Source organism: Protomyces lactucae-debilis (assembly GCF_002105105.1).
Source record: "Protomyces lactucae-debilis strain 12-1054 chromosome Unknown BCR37scaffold_20, whole genome shotgun sequence".
Classification (NCBI taxonomy): Eukaryota; Fungi; Ascomycota; class Taphrinomycetes; order Taphrinales; family Protomycetaceae; genus Protomyces; species Protomyces lactucae-debilis.
Genome location: NW_024468012.1, coordinates 180,889 through 201,546, shown reverse-complemented (window position 1 = coordinate 201,546; position 20,658 = coordinate 180,889). Strand labels below are relative to the sequence as shown.

The 20,658-nt window shown below is 50.0% G+C and overlaps 7 protein-coding genes across 7 annotated transcripts; 3 read left to right on the top strand and 4 right to left on the bottom strand.

Moving 5' to 3' along the window:
- Positions 1 to 298: 298 nt before the first annotated feature.
- BCR37DRAFT_350923 (C2 domain protein) lies at positions 299 to 2,968 on the top strand (the record flags this gene model as incomplete). The annotated part of the gene is made up of 1 exon (XM_040868039.1): positions 299 to 2,968. The coding sequence occupies one exon, from the start codon at positions 299 to 301 to the stop codon at positions 2,966 to 2,968; it is 2,670 nt and encodes an 889-aa protein (XP_040722997.1).
- Positions 2,969 to 3,132: 164 nt separating this feature from the next.
- On the bottom strand, positions 3,133 to 7,584 carry BCR37DRAFT_415281 (uncharacterized protein). Its single transcript, XM_040872276.1, has 3 exons — positions 7,378 to 7,584; positions 7,238 to 7,334; positions 3,133 to 7,193 (listed from the first exon to the last, which is right to left on the bottom strand). Exons 1-3 carry the CDS (start codon positions 7,441 to 7,443, stop codon positions 3,175 to 3,177), a joined length of 4,182 nt encoding a protein of 1,393 aa, XP_040722996.1. The 5' UTR covers positions 7,444 to 7,584; the 3' UTR covers positions 3,133 to 3,174.
- A 3,091-nt stretch (positions 7,585 to 10,675) lies between these two features.
- On the bottom strand, positions 10,676 to 12,100 carry BCR37DRAFT_153873 (uncharacterized protein). Its single transcript, XM_040866123.1, has 2 exons — positions 11,489 to 12,100; positions 10,676 to 11,448 (listed from the first exon to the last, which is right to left on the bottom strand). Exons 1-2 carry the CDS (start codon positions 12,010 to 12,012, stop codon positions 10,935 to 10,937), a joined length of 1,038 nt encoding a protein of 345 aa, XP_040722995.1. The 5' UTR covers positions 12,013 to 12,100; the 3' UTR covers positions 10,676 to 10,934.
- An 89-nt stretch (positions 12,101 to 12,189) lies between these two features.
- Positions 12,190 to 14,757, bottom strand: BCR37DRAFT_389182 (uncharacterized protein; the record flags this gene model as incomplete). Its single annotated transcript, XM_040870707.1, has 1 exon — positions 12,190 to 14,757. One exon carries the CDS (start codon positions 14,755 to 14,757, stop codon positions 12,190 to 12,192), a length of 2,568 nt encoding a protein of 855 aa, XP_040722994.1.
- Positions 14,758 to 14,904: 147 nt separating this feature from the next.
- On the top strand, positions 14,905 to 16,966 carry BCR37DRAFT_153842 (uncharacterized protein). Its single transcript, XM_040866122.1, has one exon. The coding sequence runs from the start codon at positions 15,022 to 15,024 to the stop codon at positions 16,798 to 16,800; it is 1,779 nt and encodes a 592-aa protein (XP_040722993.1). The 5' UTR covers positions 14,905 to 15,021; the 3' UTR covers positions 16,801 to 16,966.
- A 52-nt stretch (positions 16,967 to 17,018) lies between these two features.
- Positions 17,019 to 18,436, top strand: BCR37DRAFT_382882 (uncharacterized protein). Its single transcript, XM_040869972.1, has one exon. It carries the CDS (start codon positions 17,314 to 17,316, stop codon positions 18,367 to 18,369), a length of 1,056 nt encoding a protein of 351 aa, XP_040722992.1. The 5' UTR covers positions 17,019 to 17,313; the 3' UTR covers positions 18,370 to 18,436.
- A 148-nt stretch (positions 18,437 to 18,584) lies between these two features.
- BCR37DRAFT_389179 (uncharacterized protein) lies at positions 18,585 to 19,760 on the bottom strand (the record flags this gene model as incomplete). Its single annotated transcript, XM_040870706.1, has 1 exon — positions 18,585 to 19,760. The coding sequence occupies one exon, from the start codon at positions 19,758 to 19,760 to the stop codon at positions 18,585 to 18,587; it is 1,176 nt and encodes a 391-aa protein (XP_040722991.1).
- Positions 19,761 to 20,658: the final 898 nt, after the last annotated feature.

Genomic DNA, 20,658 nt, shown 5'->3' with positions numbered 1-20,658 from the left:
GCCGCTTTCTGATGCTCACTTGGAGCCAAAGGATCCAATTTCTATTCAGACCATCAACTACGATGCAGGCGAGGTCGGTGTTCCCCTCGATAAAGCACCGACACCGCTGTCGCCTGCTCAACAGCTGGTCAGCTCTTCTAAAGACGGACAAGCCTCCGTCGGTGCGCCCGCCGAGGATTACGTCCTTCGCGCACAGGCCAAGGAGTATCCCAAGGCTTACTCTGAGCGTAACCCACCAGCCAATATTCAGCAGTACAAGGAAAACATCCAGGAACGTCAAGAAGCTTCTCGCAAGTACATGGCTGCAGAGGAACATGGCGAAACCAAGCAAATTTCTCAAGAAGGTGCGCGTGCTGGTGCAACAGAAGATGTCCCTATCGGTGCAGAAAAGTCAAATGTCCTCTTCCAACCTACGCCAGACATCAATTTTGACAAGGTCTTTGAGACACTCGGTAAAGATACGGTTCAGATTGCTTGGGTTGTCTTTGCGTCCATCCTACTTCTCGACGCATTGTTTATTGGTGGTGGTATTCGTGGCCTCTTCAAGAGTCTCTTCCCTGCGTCGGGTATGGCTGGTATTGTCTTTTACATCCTCTCCTCTGTCCGCAAGTCTGCCGCTCAACGCAAAATGGCACAATCAAAACCAAAGACTGAAAAATTGCGCTACGTCCCCGAAAGTGTTGAATGGATGAACACCTTGACGCAAACAGTCTGGAATGTCATTCAAGAGGAATTCTTCAATGACATGACAACCATGATCAATGACACAATCAAGCCGTACATCCCAGACAATGTCCCTGCTTCCGTCAAGATTCTCAAACTTGGTCATGGCAAAAATGCAGCGCGCGTACTGTCGATGCGCAGTCTACCAGATGAAGAATTTGGTGAATTGGTTCCGAAGCACGGTGACGACCATTCTGGTTCAGTGGAAGAGCGTAAACGTCGTGAAGAAGCAGTCATGCGTGAGGAAGGTGGTATCTTCTACAACCTGGAAATTGCAGTGGCCTATCATGCATCACCACAAGAACCACGCACCAACCACATGCACGTCGATATTCTCACCATGATTGGACCACTGCCCATTCCCATCTTTGTGGAAGTCAAAGAATTTGTCGCCACTATTCGGCTTCGTTTGCAAATGCACCCGGATTTGCCATTTTTGAAGAATGCAACCTTTGCAATGGTTGAACCTCCCAAGATCAATTCTGCTGTGTGTCTCGGTGCCCCTTGGACATTGGATCTACTCAACTTGCCCATCATTGATACATTCCTCGAATCGCAGATCAATACACTTGCAAAGGACTTTGTCCAGCCAAAGAGTATGAGTGTGGATATGACCTTGTTTCTGGGTGGTTCAGACTTGAAGCTCGATACGCAAACAATCGGTGTTCTCTGCGTCAAGATTCATCGTGCCACGAATCTCGCTCGACAAGATACGCGAGGTGCTGGTGCAGACCCATACCTGACAATTGCCTTTTCAAAGTATGAGAAACCCATGTATGCCACACGCATCATCAAGGGAGATTTGAATCCTGTGTGGGAGGAATCTGCCATCATCCTCATCAAGCCCGAACACGTCAAGCGTCAAGAAAATGTTTTACTAAGATTATGGGATTCAGACACGATGGGTTCAGATGACATTTGTGGTGCTTGTGAGTTTCCTTTGCAAGACTTGATGTTGAAATCTAGCAAGATGGTCAAGCGCAAGGATAACTTACAAGGTGATGTAGCAGGGACAGATGCTCAAGGTATTTTGGAGTGGGAAGTGGGTTACTTCCCAAGAGCAGAGTACCGCAAGGAATTACGCACCGATGCACAAGATCCACGAGATGCGCATGGCGATAAGGTGGAAGTCAAAGAGGCTGATAAGAAGCAAGATGCACAAAACACCGTGCCAGACCCGGAACTCCCCTCGGGTATTCTTGAACTGACCATTCACCAATGCATCAATGTTCAAGTTGAAAATCCAAACAAAAAGTCAATGGGCAAAGTGGCTGCGATGCATCAAGATTCAGACGGTGAAGATGACGATGAACGTGATGGAATGACGGATGTTGGGTATATTCCGACATTATACGTTACCGCCGATATCAATGATCGACTCACCTACCGCACCCGTGTCAAGTCTCTCAACAATGCGCCAACATTCAATTCAACCACAGAGCAATATATTCGAGATTGGCGTGTCGCAACGTTGACGGTGGGTGTTTGGGATACGCGCAAGAAGTCAGATGATTGTCTCGTTGGTCTCGTCTCGCTCAAAGTTTCTGACATTTTCCATGAAGCATCCTCCAGCGTCAAATTCTATGATCTAGTGGGCGGTGCTGGTACTGGACGTATTCGGCTGAGTATGATTTTCCGTTCAATGAATATGAAGCTCGACAAGAGCCTACTTGGCTTTGAAGTGGGTACTTTCACCTTCACCTCGCCACTCACAGTCACTGGTCAAGTCCACCACCATGCACTGACATTGAAAGGTTCAGGCTCAAGCAGGCGTGTCAAATCGGTGAAGAAGGGAGAAGGAGATATCGACCGCATCTGGACACTTGACAAGGATAAACTCATCAACAGGCTGCCAATCCAGTATCGCTACCACTCTCCCGTCGTTCTTGAGTTTGCATCAGCTGGTATCTCTGATGCTCTGAAAGGTCCCCTTGGCCGTCAAAAGCACTACGCTGTGCTCTGGCTTTTCAAGCTCATTGACAATCAGTCAACCAAGTTTACCCTGCCAATCTACAAGACGGACAACCCTGCACGGTTCACGCAAAATGTGGTCACTCAACCAGATGAAACCATGTCGCTTGAAAAAGTGGGTGAAGTCTCCTTCGTTGGTCGCTTCACCGCCGGTCTAGATGAATCGTTTGAGGAATTTGTCGAGGGTCACGATGCCTGGACCACATACACGACTTGGTCAGCAGCTCGAAAAGCAGGTGAGTCAGCGTCACGGTCCCTCAATATCAAGCAATGAGCATAGTGCCATGGGTATAGAATGCTGTTTGAACTTTATTGATCCTGGATTGCGTTTTCTTGTATGCACGGACTAATCTTCTAGGACTGCGCGGTGATTATGTCGCAAGGACAACAAATCCAACGGTAGACAGGCTATCCAAGAAAATACACGAAGCGCACGGCGTGGATGTATAAGTGTTTCTATGTAAACGTACTCTGTCTTTATCAATCCCATCTACCGTACGCATTGCTGTGTTCAGGCTCATCGACATCGCCGACCACAGCTTTTGCCTTGTCAAACATTTGATCCAATTCGCCCTTCTTCTTTGTTGAGCTTTCGCTCCCAGACGATGTCGGCTTGCCGACCACCTTCTTGGCTTGTTGCCGTGCAATACTCGCTTGCTTACCAATCCCAGCCGATGTCGCACTCTTCAAGCCTTTTGCATTCAGCGATACCATCTTGAAGCTTGCATCCTTTCCTGCTTGCCAGTCAGAAGCGCTTAAGCCTGGAACATACGCATCTCTGACTTCATCCGGGAAGATATCATCATGGAAGAATGCGCCCTCAGGTCGTGGAATCTCCCATCCAACAACGGAAATCTCATTCGTCGTCAACCGGTACGCCTTGGCTACTTCTGCTGCTGCAACATTGCACTCGTGTACAGGCAAGAAGGCAACACCCATCACAGGGTCTGCAGCGCTGTATGTCGGTAGCTGCGTCAATGTATCGTCCTTGATTGTAAAGGCTAGAATGTTGGAAGTACCGCGCGGTGTCAAGAACAAGACGCGCGAGACTGTGTCAAAGTAAGGCAGTGAGAAGGGCGAGGGAGAAATATCAAGCTCTGCCGTATCGAGATGTTCTGCCGTCTGTAGATTGTACAAGGCCACTTCGCGCGTACTGCCTTTGCCGAAACCAGCAGTCGCAAGATGGTGCTGACCAACAAATGCAAGACGGAAGGGTCTTGTTGAGCTGTGCGCAGATGCCAAAGAAACAATCTCGCTGCCGTCATGCGCATCAAGGACAGTAATGGTCTTGTCTGATTTGCCTACTGCAATCTGCTCTCCGTCAAGCGACCAGGTTACGTTGGCAATACCTCGCAAAGGGAAGGTAGATATTTTGTCTCCAGTGCTGACATTGATGATATGAACCTTGGTAGGTGTCACTGCCAAGAGCACATCCTTGGCGACTGGATGGTAGGCCAACGATAAGATACGATCGAAGCCAGTGATGACTCGCACAGGCGTTTCAATGTCTGCTTCGATAGCTTCGAGATCATCTGGCAATTGCCAAACCTTGATGGCTTGATCAACATGCGCAGTCACAGCACGCCCAGACACGAAACGATCGAATTCAAAGTCTGCGACAACAGCGCCGCCCATCAATGCAGGAATGAATGAAGGCATACGCCCGGGTTTCGATACTTGTAGAATTCCAACGCGTCCTCCAGGGCCTGCAAGTGGGCAGAGAATCGTGGTCTTGTTGGCATCAATCATACGCGCAGTATTAGGCAAACCAGCGTTGAGTGATGTAAAGGATGTGTATGACTCGCGCGGATGATGTGCGAATCCAGTGAGGTACTTGCGCGTATACTCTTTGAAGGGCGGAAGAACTGAATCTGAAATTTGCTTGGATGCACCGGCGTTGCGAGATTCCTTCTTTGCTGGAGCAGCCTCGTCAGCTTTGGCAGAGTCTTCCTGTGCAGGCGGACATTCTATAGAAGGCTTCTCTTCAGTAGCCACAGGCTTGGTGGCAGGCGTTTCTTTTGCAGTTTCGAGCTCCCTCTCAGCAGTCTTTGGCTTCTCAGAGGACACCTCCATGGGACTTGCTTGATTGGAAGGCTCCTCTTCATGACCGTCAGCGTCGCTCTGGTCAATCACAACGTATGCATCCTCGAGAGCCTCTCGTGTGGGTGATGCTGGCCGTATCTTGTCTTTGGCCTTGTATGGCTCCAACTCTGATTCGACAGATTCCACTGGCGTCTTCGGCTCGGGATTGCCCAAAGCGCGTTGAATTTCTTTGTTTGACGTACTGACATGCTCGAGCTTGGGAGTCGCAGCACCATATTCAGCTCGCCGAGCACTCAAATCTTCCCTGTAAACTTCCCGTTCAGCAGTGGTGACACGGGTCGGTTGCTTGAAGCTGGGTTCTTCTTTGAGTGGGGATTTGACCAGGCTAGGGGACGCGCCTGAGCCATATTCTGCTCGACGAGCCGTCAAATCCTCCTTGTAAACCTCTCGAGGAGCCGATGGTGCTGCAATAGCCTTGGTCGGGGATGTTGACTTGACAGGCACTACACTTTTGCTTGGTGTGCTAGTCTCGCGCTTGAGAGGCGAAGAAGCTGAAGCACTTGTCGGCCTGGGGGACTCACTCAATTTTGAAGGCGCGCCATACTCGGATCGTCGAGATGTCCTGTCTTCCCTAAATACCTCCTTGCTACCAGCAGACCGAGGCGATGCGTCACTCTCTGGACTTGGCTCACGCACAATTTCACCACGAGCAACTGCATCATACTGTGCCATTCTCTGTGCAAACAGGGAGCCTTTCTTAACAGTCGCACCATACTCTGCACGTCGCTGAGTAGGATCTTCGCGATAAACTTCTCGCGCACCTCCACTGCTAGTTGCATTACGCTGAGGCTGTGGTGACTGCACAACAAGAGGTGACTCATCTTGCTTGGCCTGCTTCTCTTGTGCCGCCTGAGACTCGATCGCAGGAGTCACGCGTCGAGAGCGAGCTTGCTCGAGTGCATCCTCGTCGTCCAGAGCTGGCGGTCTGCCTCTTCCAATAGATGTTTCAGCCTCCTTTTCAGCTGGCACAGAGTCGACCGCTGGACTTGGTTCCGCGATGTCCTGCTCCTTGTGTACAGACTGGCTCGGTGCTTCTTCTTGGGCCACCTCTTCGACCTCTTTGACAGCTACGGACTTTTTGACATCTTGAGCCTTGGCTGCTTCCCGATCCTTGGCCTCAGCACGCTCAAACGCCCGCTGCTCGCGTGCTGAAATGCCAGCGTCTACCGCAGTAGGCTTCTTCTGAGCGACTTGGGCTACAGATACAGGCTTGCGTGTCTCTGGCTCGGAAATGATAGTCCTTTCAAGTTTTTCCGCAATGTCCGAGTCAAGATATTGGGACTTGCTAGGTGCGGAAGCGGCAGCCTTTGACGGGACATTGCCAGCGCTTTCTGCCTTTTGCTTGCGAACAGGAGCTGTAGCATTATGAGCAATGTCTTGACCCTTGGCAGCTGCTTCCACGAGTGATGGACTCAGCTTGGCGACTTTTGCGAATTCATCTTGGCCATTGAAATAGTCTTTTGCAGAAATACTGGCAGCAATTGGAATCTCATCATACAAGTCATCGTGAAACTCGAGATAGCTTTTGCGCCCGATGCTGATTTTGACTGGCACGAGGTTGCCCTTGGTGTCGGCAATCATGAACCGATTGATTTCGCCCTCCATCAGTCTCAACGCCATTGATTGGATAAGCGTGCCAGAAGAAGATTGCTCCACACCTGTACTGGCTGCTCCCTCATTCCATGGTGCAAAAGTCTCGGCCCAACGCAATGTGCCAGCAGATTTATCGAGAAGATAGACAATGTTGCGGCCATGATCAAGGACAGGTATTAGAGGGGTCGAGGCAGTACCAAGAGACCAAGTGTGCAACGACTTGGCTGGATCAGCGAGATTGTAGAGGTTGAGCTCGCGCTCGCGTGACCGAGAGAGATTGGAGATGACGAACAAGTCATCAGGCAAACATCGTACAACAGGCTTCGACCCAACAAGCTTAGCCTCTGCGAGTGATTTTCCAGAACGAGCATCAAAGATTCGTAGTGTCGAGTCTTTGGACACAACAAGCACTTTTGCACCGTCGAATGACCAAGCTGCAGTAATGGCCGGCGAAATACAGTCAATCGTCTGTTGTATGCCTTCTTGCACCGAAACGACATCCACCTTACTGCCCGAAGCGATGAGAAAGACACCAGATACTTGCGGGTGATGTTGTATGAGCACGGGCGTACTAGCTGTCCCACCACTCGCCCGCACAGTCGATACTGGCTGTGCATCAAATTCAGCTCCTGCGTTTGGAAGAGTAAAGATGCGCACTTGTCCATCTGTCGAAGAGACGATGCCTTGCCGGTCTCCGGGAAACGGCGATACGCTCAAATCGCTGACTGTGCCGCATGCCACTTTTGGGTGTGCTTGTCCATACTTGCCGGGCTCGTTGACAGGAATGATGCCTATTGCGTTGCCTGTCGCAGTCAGTGATGGTCATAGAGAAGGCCTGAAGTTCTACCGCAAGAGAAGAGGGCCCATTCATGCGTTGCCTGAACTGTGTCACAGGATTCATTGCCAATAGCGCTATTGATGAGATCGAGTTCTGAATGCCATGCCTACAAAAGTCAGTTCGAAAGCCGTGCCCTTCGTGAAGCATACGTCGCGCTTGCTGGCTGTCAAGATCTGGTTCTTCCAGCGACTGTGCGACAGGAATCGAGAGGACATTTTGGAGATGCAAATGCAGTCCCGGCCGGTGCAAGGACTTAAACGATGTCTGATTGGCCGTGTGTACTAGGCTCAAGGACAAGGTGCTGGGCAGCCAGTCGAGACGAGTGCCAACTGCAGCTATTGCAGCATCGCGTCGACGCAGCCGGCGTGGAGTTGTTGGCGATGACGAGCAGCACGTGTTTGGCGAACTTGAGTCACCCTTTCGAATTTTGCTATGCTGCAGTAATGCACTGCAGCTGAGAGAACAGATATAGGTACCGTGAAGACTATAAGGAGAGCGCCGAATGCAGAAGAAATATTCCCAGAACAACTACACCCTGTGGTGTCGAATTGACCTCGTAATCGACAAGAAGATCCGCAGCTGCTGACTAATCGCTGAAGCACTTTGAACATCTAACCCTGAACTCACCCCTGGCCTTGAACGATATTTCTGATCACAATTGGCGAGTCGCTCACCAAACCTATCCGACTCATCTTTATTCGACATGGACATGATTGACTACCTCCGCGCACGCCACGAGCCGCTCGTCTTTGGTGTCCTCTTATTCAGTATCTTGATTCGCTACATTCCTATAGCTATAGAGTCTCAATGGCCTACGGTGTCTCTATGGCCAGGAAGTCCTGAACAAAAAGCTCCCAATGTTGCAGCTGCAGTCAAAAAAGAGTGTGTAATGCCGACATTTGAGCTTATCAACATCTTCACACCCGATAGCACGAAACCTGTGAGCTGTCAAACACTTTGCACAAAAGAGCTCGAATAGCATAAAAGGGCACTTGAAGTTCTACCCGATGATTGTCAATCGCTTCAGCTTTCTGAGAAGTCCGATGATGATTGGCTCTACCATTCCGCCGATTGGATCGTGAAGTATGATATCAAGGAAGTCACCAAGGGACTTGAGTCTCAGTATCATATATTAGATTGATAGCCAAATTCTGAAAGAGAGCAAGCTACAGCTGTCGACACGTTTTGTTTTCAGGGAGGCCAGCTGAGACGACCGCGTGTCAATGTGAAATTGCCTTTGAGAAGATGCCATGTGGCAGGAAATTGAAAACAACCCCTGGTCACTTGCTTCCGCTGTTCTCTCTCTGCCACGTCAATGCTCATGCACGTGACCTCCAGAGTCCTAGCTGGCAAGTGTTCTATACTCTTGTCTATTGTCTGTAACATGTCTTCTTGACAGCTGTTTATATGCCCGTGTCTGTTGACCTTCAACGACGGCACTTGTCTCCGTGTCAGCATGAATATGTCCAGGCTGGTACAGAATTGCACATGCATGAAAAACGCTTTGGTGGGCCTTATTGCCCATGACCGGTGCAATAGCTATAGTAGAACTTCAGTTTTGCAAGCCAGATGCTGTGCATGTGGCAGCATCACTGTTTGCAGGCAGCGATTACTGATTTCTTCCCCTGCTTGAATTGCCCCTGAGGAAGCATGCGATGTGCTGCTCAGGCGGCAAACACAACGGAATTAGCCGCATCTGCGGACTTCAACAGTTGCTCCCATGTTGCGGCATTGTTGCCCATGTTCTCTTCATTCTACATGACACACCATCAATCGCTATGGAACTAGTGGACTACCTACGTGAACGTCATGCGCCTGTGGTATTCGGCTTCATCTTGTGTAGTTGGGCGGTGCGTCATACCCAGCTGCTTTCATTGTCAAATGGAGAGCATACTCAAAAGACAACTCCAGGAGCAACAATCAGCAAGAAGTGCTCAATGCCGACATATCAGCTGTACAAAGTGGTGCTACTGGACGACATATTTGCAGAGGGCATGAACGATTATATGCATTGTCAAGCCAGCTGCACTTCAGAGATCGTAAAGCACAAAAGGGTGCTTGAACAGCTACCAGATCGGTGTCAATCGCTCTCTGAAGGGTCGGAATATGACTGGCTCTATCACTCGGCAGATTTTCAAGAAGAAAATACGGCGCTGCAAGTGCATACCACATCTGCAACCAAGAATATTGGCGACCACTCAATGAAGACTTGCGCTTGTGAAGTTCAACTCACGATGCACCGACGATTGAACAACTGGGGTGACTTCCCATATTGTGTCGATACAACACAAACCTTGTACCTTTTGCAGATTGATTCCTGGAATGTCAATTATGGTTTTGCCCAATTTGAGCCAGGTGCAGCAGTCGACTGTGACAGCATCACGAGGCTCTCGAAAGAGCAAAGAGCCGACATGCATTGGCTTGTGAAATACAACATGACGGAGGTGTTCACAAAAATTGATGCAGCTGATGAGCTTCACATTTCACAATTGTTCCGGAAAGAAAAGCGTAGTTGAAATATAGCTTAAGATTCTGGTTACTGCATCTACTGTAGTTGTACATGGCTTCCAGCATCAATAAAAGGTGACAAAGTGTAGTGCCTAGCTACAGCAATTGCATAGGCTGATGAGCATTTTGCGGTGGAAACACAAATCTGCAGAGTAGACCTAAGCAGCGCCAGAGTCAAAGGTGTTTTCAGATTTCTCTGAAGCCGTGAAATCTGCAGGATGTGTCCTGCAGCCGTTTGTTGGGCTGTTACAAGGTCCTCGAAGTTTGGTACAATGACAAAGAGCTGAGAGATGCAGCACGGCCATTAAGATGGCTACCTGACACTTCATTCTACACCTAAGATGTTAGCTATTGATAACATATGCATGATCGAGATCTTACCGCTGTACGAATTCAAGCTGACCAGCGATAGCTATAGTAGTTCGTCTTCAAAAAATGAAGATGACGAAAAGCCCCTCTTTATACACATTCGGGGTGTGGCTCGGCCACAAGCCTTTTTATATCCGTTCAATGTGATATCTCTCGGCAGTTCAAGGTCGCAGCTTCAACAGCGTGGCAGTATGACAATCGCTGCAGGAGTCATACTCCACAAAATGGCAACATTGACGGGCGGGATGTATGCTGAACGATGCTCGTCCTGCATCATGTTTATAAGAGCATGCAATCCAAGCCAGTTGTGATCATGTTGAGTGCTTTCATCACACTCGAGTTGAGAGCCTCACGATCGTTGTCAAAGGAATTTTGCAATGTTGGTGCATATGACCACTCTCCGGAAGTTCCTACTCAGGGGTTGACTGAGACTTATTCTAATCTCTAACGACAACCTCTGTGAAAAATCAGCTGCCGCAGCATTTGTGCGCCTTTTGATTCGCGACTGAAGCATCATCTAGAGTCTAGACTCTCGCTGGCCTCAAAGTAATTCGCAAGTGCTGACAAAAGACCACATGCAGCGAAGCTTCCATAAGGTCGCGTGTCAAGTCTGCGCCTCGGTGTCTGCAATCCTTGCCCACGTGCCTTCCAGGATTGTCACATCAGTGGGTCTCTCAGGCATGTAAGCGTTCAGCTGCTACTGGAAGGTTGTATCGCGTGAATGAGCTGAGACTACGCCGAGCCACATGACTCGCATTCAAGAACAAGACACGCGATTCATGAAGACGTATTCTACGAAGAGACCAGAAGCTACTCTTGTAGCATATTCCTACTCTGCCTTGACGCGAATCATAGCCTTTCCATGATTCTTGCCATTAAGCATGTTGATGAATGCCTGAGGTCCGTTCTGCAAGCCATCAGTGATGTCCTCGCGGTAGTGAACTTCGCCATTCTTGATCCATTGCGGGACCTTGGTGTAGAACTCACTGGCATACTTGGCCCAGAAGTCGCTGACGATGAAGCCTTGGAAAATCAAACGCTTGCCAACGACAGACATCAGGTTCTTGATGCCATACGGCTTTTGCGTGTTGTACTGTGAGATCATGCCGCACATGATGAAGCGTGCGTGGTTGTTGGCTGCATCAATCTCGGCTTCGAGTTGCTCACCGCCGACATTCTCAAAGACAATGTCGATACCGTCTGGACAGTACTTCTTGAGTGCCTCAGGGATGCTCTCAGTCTTGTAGTTGAATGCAGCGTCAAACTTGGAGTCCTTGATGAGACCCTCAACCTTGGCGTCACTTCCGGCGGAACCAACAACGCGGAGACCTTCGCGCTTAGCCCTGATGGTTAGTAGGACGTGAGATGAAGATGCTGACTTACAATTGGCCAACAAGCTGACCAACGGCGCCGGAGGCAGCGTTGATGTAGATGGTCTCACCCTTCTTGGGCTTACCAATCTCGTAGAAAGAAGAAAAGGCAGTCATGCCGGGCATGCCGACAGCAGAGACATAGTTGGAGAGAGGAATGTCGCCATTGTTGTCGATGACACGGTAAACAGCAGCTTGCTCTGCACCAATCTTGGTATACTCGGCCCAATCAAGCATGCCAAAGACAATGTCACCCACCTTGTGCTTGGCTGACTTCGACTCAGTCACTCGAGCGACACCCTGGTTGACGATGGGCTGGCCGATGGTGAAGGGAGGGCTGTATGACTTCTTTTCTGGTGCTCGCATGCGGCCTCGCTGGTAAGGGTCGATGGAGACATAAAGAGTCTCTGCAATGAACTCGCCGTCCTTGAGCTCGTCGAATTCATAAGGACGCTCGACATACTCGAGGTGCTCGCCGGCGACGGGGTATTCCGTAGGAGGCTTCTTGAAGAGGATAGCGTTATTAGAGGAAGGCATGATCGTGCAATATATGTGTGGAACAGAGAAGCAGACGGCGGCCTTCTCTTATAAGCAGAGGTTTACTGGTTGTCGCTCGATCGAGATAGTTTTCCGGCTCCACGAATGTCATCTTGCTCGGCGAACGCGAAAGAACTTTCTTCGCCGTCGTCATCGCAGCGGGATGTCAAATTTGAGTCAGCAGCGCAGGCCTTCGTACAGAATCACACGCCCAGCACGGCGCTGCGATATGCCGAGCCCCGAACTGTACGGTGCACCCACAATCACAAGCCCGCCGGCACTGCTCGCCACCGTAGAGCCAAACTTAGAACCTGCTTCGTAGCCGAGGACACACGGAGCCAGCGTGACATTGTATATTGGCTTCAGCTTTTGCCCTCGGCGAGGCTTTGGTGCCGTGTCTGTATACCAACTTCGCATGGCACGCTGATGAATGGCTGCATGTTGAGCACGCTCTTCAAGACGCTGCTTTTGTAGTGGTCCAGGAAACCACTTTGCTAGCAATTCAGTCACAAATCCAACAGGACGCTGTCGTAGCGCTTTCTGCCGCTTGTTGGCCAGCGTAGGAAGGTAGAAGAGAGCACCGCGGTCATCATAGCCCGGGGCACCAATGTAGATGCCCTCAAATTGACCGGCCGCTGTCAGCGTTTGGCCAAAGTGACCGAACGGTGTTGGTTCGAGTGCAGTGATGACACGTACAAGTGTCACAGTCCATGGGGTTTGTAAGGACCTTGCACTACTCGAGAATAATGGCGCCAGATGGAAGACGCGTACTTTGCCAGATTGTGGTATGTTGCCGTCAGATTCATCAGGAGAGGCGACATAGAGAAAGTTACCCTCTGACACAGCAGCGCGGCCAAAGCCAGTGTCGAGCTTTTGCTGTGACGGATCGTCCAAGACCCAGAGCACTGCATAAGCATCCTTTTGAGGCTGCATAAAGGATAGCTTGCGAGCACTGCCAATAACGAGCAGCTTTTGAGGTCCTAGATAGGTCAAGGTCAAACCAAACCTCTCATATGGCCTCGTGCCATGTAGGACGATATCAGCATCTTCCAGAATAAGACCAGATGGCCCAGTGACAAGCGTCGCCTCGCTGAACAAGTAGACTGCTCCTTGCGAAGCGCGACCAGACCAGGGTGCTAGCAGTGCTAACATGCGCACGCCTCGATGTTCGTACACTGCCAAGTTGCTTGCAATGGGGGCATTTTCATAAGCATTGGCTGCATGTGCTCTTCGGATCGTCACAAATGGTGCTGTCTCCATAGTATCATTTCGCATCTGATATAACTCGACTTGATGGTACGAGAGTACTGCGAGCGTTTCGAGGCCTGCCAGAGTCAAGTTGACCAATGCTGTACCGAAGAAGAGTGGCGTAGAATGGTCTGCATTTGTTGAGCGCAAGCGCATGTCGGCCAGAGCACATTCTGTATGTGGTTGCATGCTGCTCGCCTCATCATTTTGTATTGGGATGACAAACACGGAGCCTCGACCTGAATCTGTGCTTTCATCTGTATCAAGTGGAGCACCGACAGCAATCTGCAAGCTGGAAGAACAAGTGACGAAAGTAATGGCGCTGCCAAAGTTGCTGTACGGAACGCTTGGTGTTAAGAAGAAAGGGTCTGAGTGAATCTTTGGATCATGCGGCCGCGATAGCTCTGGAGTCTTGTGTGAGTTGGACTTTTGCTTGAAGGGTTTCGTCGATAAAATGAGAACTCCATCTTGTTCTACGGCAACCATGAGATCCAGCTCTTGTTGCAAGATTGTTTCATACTCTTCCAACGAGTCGTCGTCCGAAGCGCAGGTATTTGAAAAGACCATCTGACTAACTGATGAACGCTTCGTTATGCCAATGTGTATCGCGAGAGGCTTTCCACGAGCATTGATTGTACGCATCGGTTCGCAATAATCCCAGATTGCCTCGCCTTGCGGTACTTGACCTGATACAATCCATCCTTCCATTGCCTTCCAGCAGGGTAAGACGGACACTGCAGCCTCTCTGACTGAGCCTTTATGGAAATGCTCAATTTCGTGAATCATAAATGGCGACCTTCGAGCATATCGCTTCGTCAGGCGGTCACCGACTCGCCTCAAGGCAGAAACTGCTGCAAAGCCACGCATCATGCAGTAACGCAGCTTGATGGGGTTAATACGTATACCCATGTGTTTGTAAATGGCGAGCAAGTCGGCAAAGGGTACTTTCCAGATTTGGCTCAAGTGATCGAAACCGTTGCCGTCCTCCTGCACTGCAAACGCTTTTGCGAAGATTGTATCACCACCGATATCGAGAATACTATGCGCAGCCTCATAATCGCCTCCAAAGTCGACATCCGCCACGACGCGCATGAGTCCATCTCGAAAGCGAATCGAGTGCCAGGTACTGTCTGCTGTCTGATGGCTTGCAGTGGCCAAAAGAAAGGACAATAGCTGTTGTCCCGCGACATTGCTCGAGAGTTCTGGGTACGTGTCTTGTAGGTACTGCATAGCTATGCCAAGAAATGGTGGCCAGTGTGCCATTTCTGCAGGATCATCAGAGCCAAGGCAGCCATAACCCCAGTCAGGGAAGAAGGCACCGGGTTGGGCAAAAGCTCTGTGCTCTTCAAGCCAGTCTGCAAGAGGAAGCGATACATTCACCGGCGGCAGCGAGAGGGTATAGGCAGCTTGCCTCAAGATTTCAATATGAACCAGAACGCCAGCGCCATGCGCCAAGTGCGCTATGCCAGAGGTAGTCAAGAATAGAATAGCGCGCATACTTGCTGACAGTCAGCGTGAAGATAGCTTATGAGCTCATGCAGTAGTTCCTGGTATTGGTCTCTGTGCTCCTCGATTGATGCAGTTTGATTTGGCTGCGACGGCGTGCGATGTGAGATCTGAACAGGAAGCCAGCAGCAGCGGCAACCACGACACGCAGCAGCTGTAGATGAGAGCTGCAGGCAATAAGCTCCTCCTTCTCATCTAAACTTGTTCTTCTTGCCAGGCAGTGTCTGTCCTTTGCTCTGTAATTGGGCCGCCACTATGGGCATCCTAGATCTCAATCCCGACGACTACATCATCAAACCGCCGACATTCAAACCAGCCGCCCCTGCCAAGGAAGTCAAGGCCAGCAAGCCAATTCAAGCCCGTATCAACCCAAATGCAGGTGGCTATGACTCAAGCTACTCGGCCTCATTTCTACTGCGAAACTTCCTGCCCGACTTTGATCTCAAGACAGCCGACCTTGACTTTTTCGCAGATCTGCTGGAGCCAGACCTTGATGCGCCCGCTCGCGATCTGAGCACACGGCCGTCGTTGCACTGGCCAGGCGTGGCAGCTGTCAGAGATCGAGAGGAGCGAGAGCGCAATGCTGCTAAGCGCGAGCGAAGACACAGCCGGCAATCTTCGGATGCGCTCTACTCACCTGCCGTTCCATCACCAGGCCATGTAGATGCGCAAAGAGGGCATGTACAAGCGCACAGTGCAGAGATCTATCCTGCCGAACCTATACAAGCTGATTTTGATGTCCGCTATCAAGAACAGCGACCACAACCACCACGATTCCAGCAACATAGCGGTGACCAGCCTGGCTACAGTGGCTATCGTCCAGATGTCGAGCATGACAGAGGCTATGCAAATGGTACGAAACGCAAGTACGATGGAGACATGGACCTAGAGACTCTCAGACGGCGACGTGCAGATATTGTCGCGCGCTGTCGCCAGGAAGATGACATTCTCCTGCGAGACCCACACAATGAGGAGGCACTAGCACGCCGCGCTCATTTCCTTGAGCAGCTGCGCGTAGAGGATGAAATGGCTTCCACTCGAGCAAGACGGCCAGCACCTGTCATTCCTCCTCCCAATCCTGCTCTGCATTCGGATCCTCGGTCACGACCACCGCCTGCCCATCGACCACCTCCACCTCATGCATATCCTGGACACTCACAATTGCCTGTTGCTCCACCAGCTCATTTCGCAAATGCTTCTGCAGGATTTGCGCGCCCACCCAGCACAAACTCCCGAGCTCCTGCTCATGCTGTCCAACCATTGTCCTTCGACCCACGAGATCCTCGTGCTCGCAATTTGTCGGATGGTCATGAGCGATCTCCTAGCACTACGCGACCTGTCAACGCTGCGTCTCTCCTCGGCGAGTCCTCCAATGGTGTCCCACGCAAGCAGCAATTTCGGAAAGTTCGCTTCTTCTTTTACCGTTCAACTCCGGCCGAAGCGGACAAGATTAAACGCGAGGGAGCCTGTATTGTGGAACATTCCGAGGCGCAGGGTATTCTGGCAGAAGCCTTTCAAGGGGGCAAAGTCTTCTTGGTCTTGCGAGGGCCTGAGCCGGGTCAGTTGCTAGGATATGCTCAAATGGAAGGAAATCTTTGGCAGGGCCTCAAGCCGAGTTGGATGACAGAAGCACAAGAGAAGCAAGGTGCCAGCTTCTTCCCCATCAACTATCAACGGCCCAATTTGTTCTGGAGTGAAGATGCAAGGTTGATGATGCAGAGCGTCGTGCAAGACGGCCCGGATACTCACGGTGTGGACGAGATGTCATTTGAAGAGGGCAGCCGCTGTCTCAACCTTGTCAAAGCTGCTCGGCCGGGCTCCAACAATATTGCTCGTGGAGAAGCCTCTGAAAAGGGTGAAGCTTCGGCCACCATCCCGCTGCCAGCGCAGACTGCAGTGTCAGATGATTCTCAACTCATGGAGGTCGTGCCCCTGGAGTCTATCCAAGTTGCTGCGACAAATGTGGGTGCTCCCGACCCCACATCTACTCCAGAGGTTCCGGAACCAGCAGTGGAAGTCATCAGTAGTAACTAATTGCTTGCCATCCGGCCTTGCCAGTCTTAACGAGATGTAGCTGACCTGCAATCCCGTTAACAAAAGTCTGCAAATCTCTGCAAGTAGACTTAATGCCTCACCAACAAGTCTCAGTGATTTTCGTTCTCTTTCCACTTTTGGAATTGTGACTTTATTTTCCGATGTTGCTAATTGTGGACGTCGGACGACGGACGTAGTACTTCTTCACACCACTTCTTGGCATATCAAACAACCCGCGTTTTTTATCGTTGCATTAGAGAATTACTGCATCTCCACAGCAGAGCTCAACCGGCATGCTTGGCCTCTGATTCGCTGACTCCCATCAACAAAATGTCATTGCATGATCGCCCCACAGTTAGCTAGCTTGGTTGCACTCTCCAAGTGCCATGTTGCATTCTTTACCGTGCTCCACCAGCTTTGTTATTAGGCTGGACGATGTTTAAAGCCTCAGTTGCAGCAAAGGATTGACTTCATCTATCTGCGCTCGAGCTACCGCATACTTCAACAATCGCTATGTTTTTGTATTGTCGCACCGTCAACTTCCTAGTTGTCGTGCTCGCAGTCTTGCTCTGGGTCACTTATGCTGGAGTTCATGCCACGGAACTTGACGAGCAGAAGCAGCCAGTTGACAAGCAGAAGCAGCCAGCTGTCGAGCAGACGCAGCCAGCTGTCGAGCAGACGCAGCCAGCTGTGACAGATACTTGCCAAGTTCTTGGTCTGCACTTCAAAACTGTTGCAATGGCTGAAGAAGACATGACTTGCTTCGATGCGTGTCTCGTAAGAAAGAATCAAGCTCGTGCTGAGTTTCTTTTTTATCAGGAATTCGCAAAAGCCGGACTTGGCGAGAAATGCACCCCGCAGTTAGACGACATGTGCACTTTCTTCGAGGCCAAAGATCTCGGTCCATCTCCAACGAGCAGCATCGAGAAGGCGACAAAAGCTTTCCGGGACAACCTCAAAAAAGGAGCGAAGAATGTTTTTCAGAAGGGAATTTCAAATCTCTGCAGGTCCAGCTCTTCATCTTGGAAGCAGGCACTTACAATCAGCCCGAACTCTCTCTCCAGCTTGCAAAAGGGCTTGGGAGACGCATTGAATGCGATTTGCGACATCGCAGACAAGTTGTCTCCTGAAGTACGCTCGATGCCTGAATGGCAGCAGACTGAGTGGCAGCAGCCGAAGAAGCCCGAGCAAAAGAAAGGTGGAATGTGTCAATGTGATTTGTGGCTCACGCCACCAAGAGTATTCCGGTCTGGCCCTCCATTGTCCTTACAGTCACAAGATTGCTCGCCAGCTGAGATTGGTAAGCGAATAAGCCCCAGTGGTTGGCAGTTTGTCGGTCACATGGTGTTTCAAGATGAACTGAGTTGTTTCTTACAAGACGTCGAGTGTGTTTGCAAGGATATCTCGGTAAAGATCAAGCAAAGGTGGTTCACATCAGAAACACGCGGAACGTATCTGTCTTGTCGACCTACGACTGCAGTTGGGACTTCAGCTTCAAGCAAAGCGGTGGGCGAGACCAGCGGATCCGACGGACCAAGCGACGTTTTCCGTAAGCTAGAACTTATTTAGATTACGTTCGTTGATCTCGCGCTTCAACTCCAAAACAGTATTTTCAATTTCAGTCACTATTCTCACAATTTCTACGTCAATTTCATCACAACTTAAATGGATTCATATGGCCCGTCAGCAAAGTTTCTTATCTTGAGCAAATGTGAGTGTACGCAACAGCAAGTCACTACATTTGCGACATTGTTCCACTGTCAAACGAAACAATCGACTCCACATCACCACAACTCAAGTGGCCAGTTTGGACACCAGTCACAATGAGACTCCCATGAATTGTAGAGATTCTGCCAGTCTTGCAAGCTCAATCGCAGACAGCCGAGCACCTCAGAGGACTGTGGGCCGTAACAAGGTTTAGCATCAATAGTGTGTCTTAGACATTGTTCCAGCCCGCGCCTGTAATCTTCTGGGTAGCACGTACAGCCTTCCTGTAGCACAGGATCTTTTCCGCAAGGGATCAGAACATTGTACAACGTATGACTTTTTGCTTGCCAGCCATCAAGCTTGAGCCTATCTTGAATCCAAGAGACAGAGCAACGAAAGGTGTTCGCTCCTCCATAAAGCTTCCAGTCGGATTCAGCCTCTGGATGAACATGATAGGACTTTTTGTCGTACTTCTTCAACGGCATGTGGATCCAATCAAACCCAAGAGACAGTTCACAGGCGCAAGTTGCGTCTATCTCAGCAAAGTTACATCCTGGCTTTGAGCAGGATTTGCCAGCAGAATGATCAATGTAAGACTTTCGTATGATGCGGAATTTCTGCGCTCGGATGCAAGAGGCAGAAGCAGCTGTGAATGCAGACTGAGCTGCACACCAATTTCGAATATAACTATTGATCTGATCGGTGCAAGCTGTAGAACAATCCGCTGAGTGAGCAACAACACTTGTACTTGACTGTTCACGGTCGTCGGAGGGTCGTTTCCTTTTGCTCGGCAGCTGTAGAGGCTGAAGTTTCAACAAGTCAAAAGAGACATTGTAGCAAAGACGCTGCGAGGACTCGATTATTGAATACGTCGAGGGCATTGGCGAAGGTCCTTCATAACTGGAGCTGCCAACACCAAGGCTTTGTCGACTGCGTTCGTTTGCAGGGAGTGGGGTCCTCACACCCAAAACAGTTTGTGAGTCAGTCCAATTTGTCAAGATATGAGCGGCGAAGATGAGCCAGGACAATTGAAGCCAGACATGCCTTCCTAAGCTGAACATGGTAAAGATGATGGAGGGCATCGCCGTTGCGTTGCTAAGACGGGAATGTTGGTCGCTTATGATCAAACTTGCAATTGGAGGTGACCGATTCTCAATGAAAAAGCGTCCCAAGTGCTTAAGGAGCCCAGCAACATCGCTAGAAATTCGAGGGTTGGAGAAGAGCAGCGTTAAACATGAGTATGGATACCTCATGATGTAGCTTTTCAGTCACAAGTGCAAGTGGACATTTGCAACGTTGTGATCGTATATCTAAAAGCTTGGAGACATCAGCGGGGCAAATTGATGGCAACTAGGTCCTACTTACAGCTAGGATTTGGAGTTTGAATAGGCCTTGCTCCTGAGCCATATTGGTCAGCTGTCTAGACTCGCACTTCTTGGTGATCAACCAAACAGTTCGGGTAAAGGATCTGAGCTTGTATCATTTTGTTTGGCTCTTGGGCTCACATATGCGTGTATCGTAGAAGGTCGAGTTGATGAGCCAAAGGCAATGGGCCCACAACACCCGTTCGCTTAGTCAAAATTTCAGGGGTATTGCATGTAATATTAAGGTAACATAAGCAGACGTCTTGATATGAGTCTTTTTGTCCCGCAACTCATCCTTTTCTTCTCATCAGTGACTCATAAGTAGACAAAACAGACAGTGTCAAATTGCTCACATATGCATGTATATGGTCTACATTGTAGACTCTACAGTTGCAATATGAGCTCTACGCTGGCTTGCGGGGTTTTTGCAGAGTGCCGGATTCTCCTCAGTAAAATTATCGGAGCCCTGAAGTGACGGAATTTTGAATCAGACTCCTGATGGCAAGCTGATCCTTTTCATGTTGACTTGGGGCTCCTGTTGCATTACCTGATAGCAACCAAATTGACCCGATGCTGGCGCCACGTGCGTGCAGTGATCGAAGGTAAGGTTTGTCAGACCTATTCAGAGCTCGTATCGCATTCTCTTTGAGCCAAAACTGACGATCTAGTCCTTAGAGGACAACGCTGCAGCGCTTCAAATCCAATTTTCAGGATGCTCTCAGAAGTCAGTACTCATCAGGAAACGCCCCTTGTACCCAACAGCTGCGGGACCCGTACGCGTGGAGTC